The sequence below is a fragment of the Narcine bancroftii genome, chromosome 4 (genome assembly GCF_036971445.1).
Source record: "Narcine bancroftii isolate sNarBan1 chromosome 4, sNarBan1.hap1, whole genome shotgun sequence".
NCBI classification, from domain to species: Eukaryota; Metazoa; Chordata; class Chondrichthyes; order Torpediniformes; family Narcinidae; genus Narcine; species Narcine bancroftii.
Genome location: NC_091472.1, coordinates 55,770,243 through 55,785,885, shown reverse-complemented (window position 1 = coordinate 55,785,885; position 15,643 = coordinate 55,770,243). Strand labels below are relative to the sequence as shown.

The 15,643-nt window shown below is 42.3% G+C and overlaps 1 protein-coding gene across 1 annotated transcript in view; it reads left to right on the top strand.

The window, feature by feature from the left end:
- Window positions 1-450: 450 nt before the first annotated feature.
- The window catches only part of vash2 (vasohibin 2), an 80,562-nt gene continuing 65,369 nt past the window's right edge, over window positions 451-15,643 (top strand). Inside the window, exons 1-2 of the mRNA XM_069931324.1 lie at window positions 451-918; window positions 15,237-15,325. Coding sequence (XP_069787425.1) covers window positions 643-918; window positions 15,237-15,325 — 365 coding nt within the window. The 5' untranslated portion in view covers window positions 451-642. The remainder of the gene's footprint in view (window positions 919-15,236; window positions 15,326-15,643) is intronic.

Sequence of the window (15,643 nt, the reverse complement as noted above, 5' to 3'; positions counted from 1 at the left end):
TAAGGGATTACACTGAGTGTCAACAAGTTACCCAATTTAAATGGTTGACAAATAGTATAAAATATTTAGGCACATGGGTGGATAATGTATATAAATTGATGCTGACTGACGTCCCGAGTTCCTCATCTGCTCAAGATTCCGGTCCAGGCTGCTTTTGAAGTAGCTGCCTGAGTGGTTTTCTGCAGGTGGCGCCTCTCTCCGGACAGGTTCACGTCCCCCCACTTCACACCAGGGTTTTGAACAGCTGGTCATTTATTTTTATTTCTTCACGTCTCGCTCTGACTTTGGAATGAAGTCGCAGCCAATCGGATGGTTGCGAATGGGAGTCGCAGCCAATAGGAGGGTGGCGAATCTAAGCCCCGCTCTTTCATTGGGTGGTAGGAGCCAATGCAATGGCGTGGGCGACTGGTGGCCACGCCCGCCACCTGCGGACACTGACCAATCGGAAGGAGCGAAACTTCCAGCTTGCCGGGTAACGGGGCAACAAGATCGGGTCGGTGGCAGGCAGGGCAGAGACGGGCTCCAGGGGAAGAGATGATGGGGCTTCCTGGCCATGGTTTAGAAATAATCTCGCTGCCATGAGTCCTTCGTAGGTGAGCGCGGTGTTAAAGGAGCCGGAATCACAGCCAGGGCATTGTCAACATGACAGGCGTCAATGGCAATGGTGTTGGTGGGAGAGCCGGCAGGCAAAGCAGATCGAAGGCAGTGGTCCACTCGACCATTGCTCCGAGCAATAATGTCAGCAGATCTTCCGGCGAGGAAGACGAGAAAGATGGTGGGGTGCTTTTCTACGTGAACAAAAGTGGCTTCCCGATTGATGAACGAACTTGGCAAAGAATGTGGACGCATGTGGCAAAAATCCACCCTGGAGGGAAGGAGATGGAGGAGAGTATCCGGAATGCTGCGTGTCTGTCCCGTGTAAGTCCACGAAGCAGCGTCACTGTCTCTTTGGACAGTGGTTGCTTGTCTCTGCTGTGATGGCGGATATTTGGAATATCTCGTAATTTGGAAGATTAATCTCAGTGTGGACCCTAAATGTGTATTAATTGGAAATTGAGACATTCCTTGTATAAATTTAAACGGGATGAATCGGTTATTTCTGGGGCACAGCCAAGTGAAATATGGATGCTGTTGATGCCATTGAGGTCCATTTGTGGTTTATTCGCAGCAAACTTTTTCTTTTGAGGTATGGAATCTTCTTCTGGCCACTTGATGGACGATCTTGAGAGGAGTCCCAATGATTGTCTATGAACTTGCACCAAAGTGGCTGTTCTAAAAAAACGGCTGTGAAGTAACATCCATGTTTATCTTAGCAGACCGTGCATGGCCCTTGGATTAATTCATTGTATTTCGAAGGAAAATTTATTCTCCAACTGGTAAATGACAATGTTTGGATGATAAATCAGACTGCTCTTTATATAATTTGAACATACAAAGTCCTAGTGATATAGTTTTGTGATTCAATCATAACCAGTTGATTTTATATTATCAAGGCAATTTATATTGTTTTGTTTTTGCTGAAAGAGCACAAATGTTATCAATAGGGCATACTGTAACAATAGAAAATTTGTCTTAAATGTCCTAATTGAAATTGACAGTATTTATTGGAAATGAGTATGACATGTGAAGTTTTGCATTGGAACTTTTGTATTGCTTGTTTCTTTTTGTGGTGTGCAGTGTGTCATTGACTATATAATTTGAGATAGAATTCAAACCTAGAAACAGTAGAGTTTAAAGGCTACCAAGAAAAAAAGTGTAATTCCAGAAGGGCAATTTAGTCAGGAATACTGTGCTCTATGATATTTGCTGAACTTAAACCAGTTGTGTCCAAAAAGGTAAATGTAATTATTTTCCTTCAGCATGGTTGCGATCTTGCTTATTCCTATCTCTGACCCCTCCACCAGCCCTGTCACTTTCAAAGAACTTCCTCTGAATGAAATCTTCTATATTCATTGACATCCCATTGGTGGATATGCCTTTAGCGTTACAATGTTAAAAAACAACGTCCTCTAACTTTTTCCTTTTGAAGCCGTTCCTTAAAACTTGCGTGTTGAACCAAAATTTTGGATCCTTGTCTTAAAAATGATGTGGTTCAGAGACAAATATTCCTGGCTTACACTTCATTACTAACAGTTCCAGCTGCATTTTCGGAAGGAGAAACAAAACTAACTTTTAAGGTTGGACCTGAAGTTCTGAAATTTTTTGATTTTTCATTTCATTGCATTTTGTTTGGCTGCTTTTATTATTAAAACCCATTGCTACCCATGGTCAAGGATATTATTAGATTAAAAGGGAGACCTGTGATGGAACCCAGAAGAATAACAAGGCTGAAGATTGGGAGAGTGCCACAAAGCATCAACAAATGACAGCAAATATGAGTAAGTTAGCAAGAAATATGAAGGAAACTGTGAAAGAAAAGAACAGCAAAAATAAATGCCTGAGGCATTAACCAGAGGTTTTGCAGAAGACACTATTAATAATACAAAAAAATCTGGGAACTAAGGATCTACTGAGAATGTCATTAATAAGATATTACTGGAAAAATTAAAATGATCAGAACTGAAGAAATCCTATGGAGCTTTAAGGGTTTTGCAGAAGACACTATTAATAATACAAAAAATCTGGGAACTAAGGATCTACTGAGAATGTCATTAATAAGATATTACTGGAAAAATTAAAACGATCAGAACTGAAGAAATCCTATGGAGCTTTAAGGGGTGGCTGAATTAAAGATGGTTTCCTAAAGTTCCCTAGGTTCTGAAACTGATTGGTATGTAACAAAAATACATGAGAAATGAAAGAGAGAAAATTGTTTCTTGACTGCAATAGAGAAATGGAAAACATGAGAACACAAGAGATATTAAGGGTAAAAGTAACTGGAGAAGAATATGGATATTTTAAGGATCAATGTGGTTGCCTATGTGTAGATCCTCAGGGAATGGGTAAAGTTTCAAATGAACATTTCTTGTTTAATTTACTATAGAGAGAAACATGGGTACTAGAAACTCGGAGGAAATTAATAATGATGTGCTGAAGAGAAATCGCATTACAGAAGAGGAGGTGCTGGAGGGGAAATAAATCTCTCGGGCTGACCAAGTATACACTAGAATATTTTGGGACCCTATGGAAGAAATTGCTGGGCTCTGAGCAGAGGTATTTGTCCTGCAATCACCCTTGGAAGACTCAAGGGTGTCTAATGTGGTGCATTTTTTATTTAAGAAATAATGCAAAGACAAGCTTGAGAAGTATAAACTTGTGAGTGCGGTAAACCACTATTTGTATATTTAACTGTGTGGGCACGCCCATTGGCCGGCTGTACCTGTGGTTCCTCCCACAGACTCCTGAATAAAGGTGACTATTGCACACTGGCTGTGGAACAGTTCAGGACAGTCGACTACCATGGATGTGGCTCCATTCTACTGTGAATAAAAGCCCATCAGTTTTACATAACTTCCAGTCTTTTGGAGTTATTGATTGGACATCAATTTTATTTGCAATAAACTTTAACAATGGAGCAGATCCTGAAGCTGGAGAAGTTGGAAATCGACCCTGAATCACCTGAAGCCTCCACCAACTTCGAAATCTGGCTGTGTTGCTTTGAAGCATTCCTGCAGGCATCATCTGTCAACGTCTGATCAGAGAATGACAAGCTGCAGGTACTACACTCCTGGGTCAGGCCCCTGGTATACTCATTGATCATGAATGTTGGGTCGTACTCGAAGTCAATGGGCATTCTGAAAGGCCAGTACCTGAAGAAGGTAAATGAGGTCTATGCGAGACACCTCCTGAAAATAACGACTTGAGGAATCGAGCGCTGAGTACCTCTGGGTCCTACGAACTCTTGGATGGGCCTGCCCACTGGAGGTGGCCCACCAGAAAATGGAAGCAAACTTGGCTGACAATGCACCCGTCTTGTGCGTTGTCCCAGGTGCTGCCATCTTGTGAAACAATCATGATGGTTGTACTCCATGAGCACCTGAAGTACTACTTCTCCAGCCTTAGCAAGCACCCAAGGAAATGCTTCCCAGCGAAAGAAGCAGTCTGCTCCAACTGCAGGAAGAAAGGCCACTATGCGAATGTATGCAAGTCCAAGCCACCTCAACCCAGCAGCACTGTGTGCGAGCCTGATTCACAAAGATAATTGGTCAAATTGGACGCTGCCCTGATGTGGCCGAACGCACAAACTCTCTGCTGCAGCTACAGGCAGTGACCCGACACTGGCCTCCATCACACTGGATCAAGGTAGTCCTCACCAGCTCGCCAGATCGATGATGGACATCCAGGTAAACAGTCACATGATGAGCTATCTGTTCGATAGAGGGAGCACAGAGAGCTTAATTCACCGGTGCAGTGCTACTCCCTCATGGTTAAGCCACGAAGTCTCCTTGGCCTTGAAGTCTCATACAGCTGATGTCTGTAGCTACTGCAGAGTGATCCTGACCGTGTGGGGCACTGTCTTCAAAGTCTTTAAACTCCTGGTGATGTCACAGCTTTGTGCTGCTGTGCTACTGGGTCTGGACATCGAATGCCACCTTAAAAGCATGATGAAGGAGTAAGATGGGACCTACCCCCCCCCCCCCCCCACCTCACTGACTGTAACCAGCAGTTCTTAAATCACCCACTGCGTTCCACCAGCGGATGCCCCCCGGCTTCTTCCCCCTCATTCCCAGCCAATATGGCCCATGGCGCACGACCTGCGGACACTCAACTCTCAAGATCACCCATCCACCACTGTTCGCTAAACTCATCACCCACTCTAAATCCATTGCCACCTAAAGTAGGTGGTACAGTGCCAAGGATATGGCCTTCATTAGGTCAGAGGTACAATGGCTACTCATCATTGAAGCCCTTGGAGAGCCCAAATGGCCGTGGTGAGGAATGCTGAGAAAAACAGGATGGCTATTGACTACAGATATACGTAGCTGGATGCATACCCTCTCCCCTGCATATCCGATATGGTAAACCAAATTGTTCAATATCGGGTATTCTCCACCATTGATCTAAAGTCAGCAAACTACTAGCTCCCCATCCACTTGGAGGATCAGCAATATACTGGTTTTGAGGTGGATGGCCACCTCTACCATTTCTTGCAGGTTCTCTTTGACGTCACTGTCTTGGGTAAATTTATACCTCTCATTTTGTTCATTTTAGATTGGTCACAATGTTTGAGCTACCGAAAGAAAAGAGAGACACACACACCGAGAGCAGTTCAGTTTATACAAGGCTTTATTACTAAATCTAAAGCTGAATTCACACTACAATATGCAAGCCCTTCCCAACTATACTTATCAACGCCTGGACTGGTCCCAACTGCCGAAGCGAGGCAACGACTGCACACTTGTAGTAGGTTGTCGGGGCACCGGTAGCAGCTTCTCTACCTCCCTCGACCAGGACGTTAGCTGGACTCTTGAAGTTCTTCTTCTTGCTGAGAGATGTTGCCACCTCTTGGAGAGTCTCAAACTTCAGCAGCGGGACCATGGCTTATATTACTCAAAAACTGCTTACCCAAGCACCTATTCCCAGCACAGCAAGAAAGATAAGCGAGCAAGCTAGCATGCTAGGCTTCTATCGAATAACATAATTTTCAGCTTATCACTTTGAATACAATAGTTTATTTTGCATCAAGGCTAGGCCTCTGACAGTCTGTGACCAAAACAAGCAGGAAGATTAAATGTTCTTGGTACACAGATGTCCTTTCTTCAGATAACAACCTCTCTGGCCCCTCGGTGGAATTTAGCTTATGTCTGCTGATTCTAAAACACAAGCAGGTTCTCAGCCTTGTAGAAGAAAAGGCTGCAAAAGTAAAAAAAAACAACAGCCAACAAGCTTATATTACCCAAAAGTTGTTTATTTCAGATCTTATCTCTTTGAACAAATGATTTAATTATCTTCAAGGTCTCCTGACAGTCTGCGACCAACAAAAGAAAACTGCTTCTCTGGGCCTCATGGTGGAAGTTGGATAATATCTGCTGATTCAAAAAAACAAGCAGGTTCTCAGCCTTGCAGCTGCAGAAGTAAAAAAACACGGTTTAAATCTTCCATTACAGTCACCAACAGGGTCTTGGTCTTCCAGTGGGAGATGGACCGAATGGTAGACTAGTATGATCTGCAGGCCACATTCCAGCATTTGGACAATGTCATCATTTGCGACCATGACCTGCAGGATCATGACGCCAATCTCGAAAAATTTCTCCAGACCACAGCTCCTTAACCTCACATATAATAAGGTTAAATATGTATTTTGCACAACTCACCTTGCCATCCTTAGCTGCGTCGTGGAGAACGGAATCATTGGTCCTGACCCTGATGACATGTGCCTGCTTTTGGAACTCCCCCTTCCCCACAGACTCAAAGCCTTGAAAAGGTGCCTTTTTTTCCAACTATGCCCAGGGGTCCCCAATTACAAGGCCCACCCCCTCATTAAATCTACCTCCTTTCCCCTGCCACTGGAGGACCATACTGCTTTCAGCCACATCAAGGCAATCATTGCCACGGCTACGATGGATGAATCCGTCCCATTCCAGGTGGAGAACGATGCATCTGGCTACCACTCTTAACCAGGTGGATAGAACCCTTGTCTTCTTTTTCTGCACCCTCCAGGGCCTCAAAATTTGACACTTCTCTGTCTGGCTCACTGGTCGAAAGGGTCCACCTCCTCCACGCCAACCCCCAAAACATCTATGTGGTGTACCCTGATGGGCACGAGGACACAGTACCTGGTTCCCTCAGGGGTTCCAAAAACCATTACCGATCCCTTACCTATCATCATCCATGATGCACCAGAGACATGGCATCTTACACCAACCCTGATGAATGGCATGCCAGATGCGTCGCCACGCATCCACCCAAGCGATTGTTGAGGCAGTACGGCACTACCTAGCTGGCAAACGATTTATGACCAATGGGCGGTGGCTTTCATGATCAACAACCAGCAGCGAGGTAAAATAAAAAATGGCAAGATATTGAGGTGGAGAATTGAACTTTCCACCTCCAATTATGATATTTTGTACCGGCCCAGGAAACTTAATGAACTCCCAGACGCTCTATCCTGCGGAATGTGTGCCAGTGCACAAATAGCCCGATTACGAACCCTCCACAATGATTTCTTCGACTTTATCAAACCCCGCAATCTGCCTTACTCCATCAAGGAGATCAGGACTATGACCAGAAACAGCCATGTCTGAACGGAGTGCAAACTGGACTTCTATCGACCAGACAAAGCGCAGCAGATAAAGGCCTTTTGAATGTCTGAGCATCAATTTCAAAGGTCCCCTCCCTTCCTCTGACCTCAACATGTACTTCCTCAACATCATCGATGAGGACTCACGTTTTCCGTTTGCCATCCCCTCCCTGGACATGACAGCTGCCACAGTCATCAAAGCCCTACCCAGCCATTTCACTCCGTTTGGGTTTCCCTGCTATATCCATAGTGACCAGCAGCTCTCCTTTATGAGTGATGAGCTGCGCCAGTACCTGTGGCCTGAGGCATTGCCATGAGCAAGACCACCATCTACAACAGCTGAGGGAACAGGTAGGTAGAAAGGGAGAATGTCACCACCTGGAAGGCTATCCTCCTAGTCCTACAGTCTAGAGGCCTTCCAGTCTCCCGCTGGCAAATTGTCCTCCCTAAGGTACTCCTCACCATCAGGCCACTCACATGTCCCGCCACCAGTATCACTCCACAAGAAAGAATGTTTTTCTTCCGCAGGAAGTCTGCAACAGGGATCATGTTGCTGGCATAGCTGATGTCCCCAGGGCCAGTCCTACATGCGAAGAGCCACTGGTTAAAAGGGTCCACCTTCTCCATTAGGGACCTGGAGCCCTCAGGGGTTCCGGAAACCATTACTGATCATTCCACACCCCCTCACCTATCATCACCCACAATGCACCAGACCTATGGCATTTTACCCCAGCCCCGACGAATGGCATGTCAGACTTGTCGCCACACATCCACCCAATTGATGCTGTTTGGTGCATATAGGCGCCCCAGACTGTCCAGGTCCCCATTGCTGTGACTCAGCGCAGTTGGGACTATGCCAGTTGCAGCGGCAGATCAGACCACCCAAAAGACTTAATTTATTATAGCATTGAATGCACTTCACTGCACAGAACTCTCTTAAAAACAAGGGGTGAATGTGGTAAACCACTGTTTGTATATTTAACTGTCTAGTCACACCCATTGGTTGACTGTACCTGTGGCTCCTCCCACAGACTCCTGAATAAAGGTGACTGTTCCACAGCCCCCTTCCCAGTTCTGGGCAGTCGACCAGCATGGTCATGACTCCATTCTATTGTGAATAAGAGCCTGTCAGTTTTACATAACTTCCAGTCTTTTGGAGTTATTGATGGTGCATCAGTGAGCTTATCATCAGTTACTGGATGATAAGCTCACTGTTCATCAGTTCCAGTTCCTTTTTTGCAATCCACATATTAATTGGTCACATGGATGTAATTAGATGGAGCAGGTGCGTGATCCAGAAGGACCTTTTACCCTGTTGTATCTCAATATTAAATTGTGCACTTTTTCTCTCAGACATAGGGCATTTATTTTACACCTGCTCATGTTATTGCCATATATTTACATCTAAACTATTTTGATTGTATTCTCCCTGCTCTACCATTTATTTTGCTCTTCAAAACACCTACTGTACTTCCTTTTGTTGGCTTCCTAACATTTCCAGCTTGGTTTTGGAACTTTTGCAATGTTGACTCTGCATTTTATGGTAGCCACTCTCCAGACAGGACTCTCAGACTGCACAGCTGGCCTCCAAATGACCTTCATGTGTGTGATATTCATCTTAAGGAAGTATCAAATGATCCTCCCAGCTTCTAAATAAATACAGATAATAGTCAACTGTTTCATTTCTAGGCCAGCCAGTTTCAATTTGCTTGTAATGGTTTCAATGCTTCCTCTCAGATTCCATTTGAGACCTTCATGGTGTGGTGAAATTCTCTTTACTTGTGACCAGTAGATAAGATTACATTTTTATCTTTTTTCTGGAAAGTGATTCATCAGAGTTATTTTTAAAAAAAATTATTTTTGATTTTAAAAGACTGGTACAAATCCAAACAAACAACACAATCTTTTGCAAAATAGTATATAACATCTAGAGTCTATTTTTTTCCCATACACCTCTCCCCTTCCTCCCAAACCCCCAAAACAACAAAGAAAATATTTATATAAATGAAACAAATACAAAGAACCAAATATCGGTAAAGTCACAAACCCTTAAGGGAACTTAAGTAAAACCCAAAGAAACCTAAATTAAAAAAGATAAGGAACAAAATACAAACGCCACAACCCACTTCATTGATCTCAATCATTTCATTACTGGCACGTTGGTCAGAGTTCTTGAAGTGGTTACAAGCAATATTATGCAAGCCATAATTTAAAAATGACATATGTTGGAAACATTCAGCAGGTTAGCCTGAAACCATAGAATTGTAAAAGTGAGAAAACAAGTTAATTTTAAGTTGGGGTGAGTGTTGGCTAGGATACAGGGGATATCACCGATAAGCAAGGCCGGGATTGCAATGGCAATGCGTGTGGAGTTGCCTTGTTGATAGATTGTGAGAAGTTGAAAAGTGAAAACAAAGGGATGTGTAAAATGGTGCATAGGTTAGATAAACTACTTGTTACATGTGAGCTTAAAAAAATTATCAGCTCTTATCACTCATCGTTCATTACATAACTCCAATCAAAATTTTGACCAATGGTTATCCTTTATATTAGCCAAGATTTATCGTGTTTCCAAAATCTTTTTTATTGCATCTGCTCAGAAAGGACATCCAGTTTTTGTCTGTGGATTGTTACCACTCCACGCAGGTGTTCCTCTTGACAGTTTACTCCACCTCTGTACCTTTTTCTATTCTATTCATCCATTGCCACTAGCAGTAGCTCCTTTCACACTTGCAAGTGATCGCAGGAATTAACCACCAATCAGCCTTTAAAGTGTCTAGTGTGAAAGCAAAATCAGCTCAATGCCGGCGTCAGATGACATCATCTCATGCTGGGAATTGGCGGCCTCGACCCCTAGTATAATCCCTAGCATCTGCAGACTCCGACGTTGCAATCAGGCAAGTGTAAAACAGGTAATTGCATTGTGGGATTGAAATTAACCAAATTTTTGCGTGAGTGCAGGAATGTGAAGGAAGAAAAGATTAAAATTAAGGTATAAACTTTGCCATGGGAAAGATGCAGTGGGGTAGGGAGAGAGAGAGAGAGAGAGAGGAAATAAATAGCAATAGCGGAAAATTTTTAAACAGCATGGGAAAATTGGCAGTGCTATAATGCACAATTTATAAGGACCATGGGAAAAAAACAATGGTGGACCTGACTTCCCAGAATGCCATGTGGCAGAGAACCCCTCTATGAATGTTCCATGCATACTGCTGGGCATACATTCCTTTCTCTGCCACATGGCATTCTGGGAGGGGAGGTCCACCATTGATTTTTCTTATAGTATTTGTAAATTGTGCACTATAGCACTATCAACTTTCCCAACCTGTTTAAAAATTGTCTGTTTTTGCCATTTATTGCTTGCACATTCCCACAGTCCCTTATAAAGGTTTATATAGGTTGGCACAACAACAACAGGGGCTGAAGAGCTCATACTGCACTGTACATAAAGTTTAATTATGTTGTATTTGAACAAAATTAATTGCCTAATTATAAGATCATAATACATTGATCAAGATTTAGGGCAGGTCCACCATCACTTGATGCGTCATGACATCTCTAGTAGAAGGTAGAACAGTCCTAACCCCAGGGATGGCTCCTTACAAGTGTGAAAGTGTGCAATGTCCCAGTTAGGAGTGGTCAGGTGTGAAAAACAAAACCCCCATTCCTATCCAGGGACACTGAATGGCCAAGTTAGTAGGATGAAAGTGTGAAAGAGGCTAGTGACTCCTGTTTGCATTTGTATATTTGCATTTTCTCTACTGACCACACCTCCTGTTTCTCTTTGCTCTTTGTTCATTTTGCTTGGAACTAATACAGTATATTTCTGATTATCCAAAATGCTTGGGAGTAGATGTGTATCGGTTAACTACATTTTCCGGATATCTAATCTGCAGCCCAGTTTAAGCAGTAGAATATTGTATTGGCTGTCACCGACCCTGTCACCTCCCCATCACCGTGGCTGATCCTACCCAGGCACCTGAGGTGCCCATTGTACTTATAAACATCTGGATAGACAGGGTCTGATCAGGAGCACTCAACATGGATTTGTGGGAGGAAGGTCATGTTTGACCAATCTGATTGAATTTTTTGAAGAGGTGACTAGGAATGTGGATGAGGGTAGCGCAGTGGATGTTGTCTATATGAACTTCAGTAAGGCCTTCGATAAGGTATCACATGGAAGGTTAGTTAGGAAGGTGCAGTCTTTAGGTATAAATTTTAAGATAGTCAAATGGATTGAACATTGGCTGAAAGGGAGAGGCCAGAGAGTGGTAGTGGATAATTGTCTGTCAAGTTGGAGGCCGGTAACCAGTGGTGTGCCTCAAGGATCTGTATTGGGCCCATTGTTGTTCGTTATATACATTAATGATCTAGATGATGGGGTGGTGAATTGGATTAGTAAATATGCAGACGATACTAAGATAGGTGGAATAGTGGATAATGAAGAAGGTTTTCAAGGATTGCAGAGGGATTTGGGCTGCTTAGAAAAGTGGGCTGAAAAATGGCAGATGGAATTTAATGCTGATAAGTGTGAGGTGCTTCATTTTGGTAAGAAGAATCAGAATAGGACATATGTGGTAAATGGGAGAGCATTGAGGAATACAGAAGAGCAGAAAGATTTAGGAGTAACGGTACATCGTTCCCTGAAGGTAGAAACTCACGTGAATAGGGTGGTGAAGAAGGCTTTTAGTATGCTGGCCTTTATCAATCATTGCATGGAATATAGGAGTTGGGAGGTGATGTTGAGATTGTATAAGACGTTGGTGCGGCCTAATTTGGAGTTCTGTGTGCAGTTCTGGTCGCCTAATTATAGGAAGGATATAAACAGAGTGGAGAGAGTGCAGAGAAGGTTTACCAGAATGTTGCCTGGGTTTAAGCATCTGGAGTATGGGGAGAGATTGGACAGATTGGGTCTTTATTCTTTGGAGCATAGAAGGTTGAGAGGGGATTTGATAGAAGTATTTAAGATTATGAAAGGGATAGACAGAATGGATGTGGATAGACTATTTCCGTTAAGAGGAGGAAAGTTTAAAACAAGAGGACATGAGTTAAGAATTAAGGGGCAGAGGTTTAGAGGTAACATGAGGGGGAACTTCTTTACTCAGAGAGTGGTAGCTGTGTGGAATGATCTTCCGGGAGAAATAGTGGCGGCGGAGTCAATTGTATTATTTAAGAAAAGGTTGGACAGGTATATGGATGAGAAGAAGATGGAGGGTTATGGGCATTGTGCAGGGAGGTGGGACTAGAAAGGGGTGTTTGGTTCGGTGTGGACTAGAATGGCCTAATGGCCTGTTTCCGTGCTGTAATTGTTATGTTATATGTTATGTTATATGTTATCTCCCCATCGCTGCCATGGAACCTGCCTGGGAGCCCAAGGTCCCCACCCGGATCCCTGACACCTCTCCACTGGCATCATGGAACCTGCCCGGGAAAGTCCAGCCCTGGCCCTGGCCGCCGACCCAACGGAGCTCCCGATGCCACAGCTGCTGACCCAAATCCTGGGCTCGGCTGCCAACCTGATGGAACTCCAAACGCCACGGCCGCAAACTCTAACCCTGGCCTCAACCACCTACACACAGAGTTCCCAGTGCTTTGGCCGCCGACTCCAGCTTTGAACCAGTCCTCCTACCTGCTGACTATCATCTCCACCTGGGCCACCCTCGGACCAGAGCTTCCTGGGAGCCCGAGGTCCCCGCTCCAATCCCAGCCTAGTCGCATCAGCATAATTCTTGTACAGTATCAGCAGTTAAAGCAACAAAAAGAACAAGGGAAGGTTGACCTGAGTACATGAGAGCTCTGTTGGATTCAAAATGGAGCTAATAGCGCATCAGAGTCCCACTTAAACATGGCAGGTTAAAAAAAATTCAACTCTTATCAATTTGTGACGTCATTTCATCGCTGTAATTTTTCGTGAATAACTGGTAATTATGGTGAAGTCGTTTTCAGATAATCGGAAACATACTGTATTCCAAAATTGTTCAGGTCTGGTCTGTGTTTTATCACTGCATTTTAAAATATTTTCTTTCTTTTACCGAGCAAAGGTAATCATTTCTTTGCTCTCTTGTAAATTAGAGACCCAGATACAGCTCTCCAATGTCATATCGTTATTCCAGATAAACTTGCAAACAAAAAAGGCCTGCAATTTGTTCAGCATCAAAATGGCATTTACAATCTACAGTGTAGAGTAAAAGTCCAGGCCACATGAGAATCCGGACTTCTCAAAAACTCTCAAACTTTTAAAGTTAGTGGGGTTTTGTGTACATGCAAGAGTAAGCCCCACAGATGCACAGAAATCATGGAAATGAACAAATCATTTTTTTTATATGAAAAAATGTTTTGTTAATAAACTATTAAAATTTACCTGTTCATCTCATCTTTATTCTCCTTAAATTTGAATTTTAAAAGTACTGCCCAAGAATTTGGAAAATCCGGTCTGACCCAATCCTCAAGCAGTCCGAATTTTAGGACTTTTACTGTATTAGAGGAATTCAGTAAGGTGAACAGCATCACTTTTCCCATTGATGCTGTTCAACCCTCTAAGTAACTCCAGCAGAATTTTTGTTTTTTTGCTTTTTTGAAACCTTGAAGTGTGAATGTAAAAGTTGAAATCAAAGTTTGAAGGCTCTTCACTCTGGTGTTTGTATTTTGTTTACTGCAAACAAAAATTAATGGCACCCTGCAAGAGTTTTGGGAATGATCTTGACTGGAAAATATTGGACTTGGGTGCATAGATATTGCTCCTGTCAGGAGTGCTGATTACATGACACCTCTCTGTGAGTGAAAATGTATTTTTTTTTGGTCTTGATTAATTCAGTCAGATGCCATTTAATCAACTCGATCTATTGAATGGAGAATCACCTCTTTATGCAGGATAGCTTCAGAAATTTTAATATGCAATCATGTATAATGGACTTAATATTAATATTTGATTATTGTATTTTACATTTGGCTATGGAAATATTTTTAAATAAAAATTTCCAAAATAAAAGAGAAATTTCTGACCAATTTATCTATTGGAGGAAAGGTGCTGATATCATATTGCCGTGTAGTGACTGGACTGAGATGCTTGAAATGTGTTTGGCAACAAACTGTGTCCCACCCTGTTGGTGAATGGAAGAGGTGTTTGTCTGAACTGCTACCCAAAACTCAGTTTGAATCTTCATTTTTATAGAGTAGTTTTGTTTGTGAAATGAACAGCAGCAGTTGTTCAGATCGATGCAATTTGAGGTGTCAAGTTGTGCTTTATATTTCCATTCTGATGCCAGTAAAAATGGCAGCACTAAATTCTTGCAACAAAATGTCCATCAATTGTCATTGACTGACATTATCCTGCTCAGAATGTTTGCAAAATTACTTTGTGTATTTTTCACCTTATACAATGTTGTTCTTTTGGATGTTGCACAGATCAATTACTATGCCAAAATATTTCATTTTAAATGTTAACCCTTCAAGTCGGCACTCCAGAGCTCAAATAGTCCCTTCTGAATCTTAATTTTTATTCTTAATATCTCCCAATGTGGAAGGAACCATAATTTCATCTTTTCAAGATCAACACATCTTCATTCACATCTTCATTCTCATCTTTAGCTTTTAATGACCTCAGATGATGTTCAAACTCCAAGCAGTTTAGAGTTTGATTGTGATCCTGAGTAATAACTTGGTTCTTGGGTTTATTGGAGATATTTCCTAGCCAATAAGTATTCGGTGTAACATACTTCACCCAACAATCTAAGAGAGCTTCCATGAATTTTCGTTGATTTTGAAGTTGCACATGTAATTATCCTACATAATAATCAATTGTTACCAATTTAGTAGTGGATCTATTACTTCAATGTCAGAGGCAATTGAGTGGTTTGCCATTGAAATATAATCTCCCTTCTTTCACATTTGAGGTGATATATAACCATGGTTGAAATCCTACTTTAGGATTGCCATCCTTCGATATATACAAATCAACATAATCTGATGGCTAGAAATTTGCCCTTTGGCATGCACTATTGAATATAGACATCTACTGTAACATCAACTGTAATATTTGTCTTTTGTGTTCATTCAGCCTCCTGTACCGTTACTGCCAAAGTACAAGCAGTCCATGTCAGTGCCAGAATGGCTATGCACAATACAAAGCTACATGAAACTTCTGCAGTATCCTTTCCACTTTAAACTTTAAGTAACAACTTCGCTGTGATACTCATCAGTATCAGGAAACAAACCATAGTACACATGTATAAGGCAATTCCTAGTGTAAGATTTGATGTGTTGTCAATCTTCACATCCTCATTCCAATTAAAGTTCCATATTTATTTGGCAACTAATTTCTAATTTTGCTTCTTGTTATTATTGGACATTTATTGCCATTTTATTTTAATCACAAAATTAATAATGTTGGGTGTTTGAGTATTCTTTAATGATATTTGAAAATAACAAGACTGGTTGTTTAGAAATCTTCCACAAGTCTGTGCA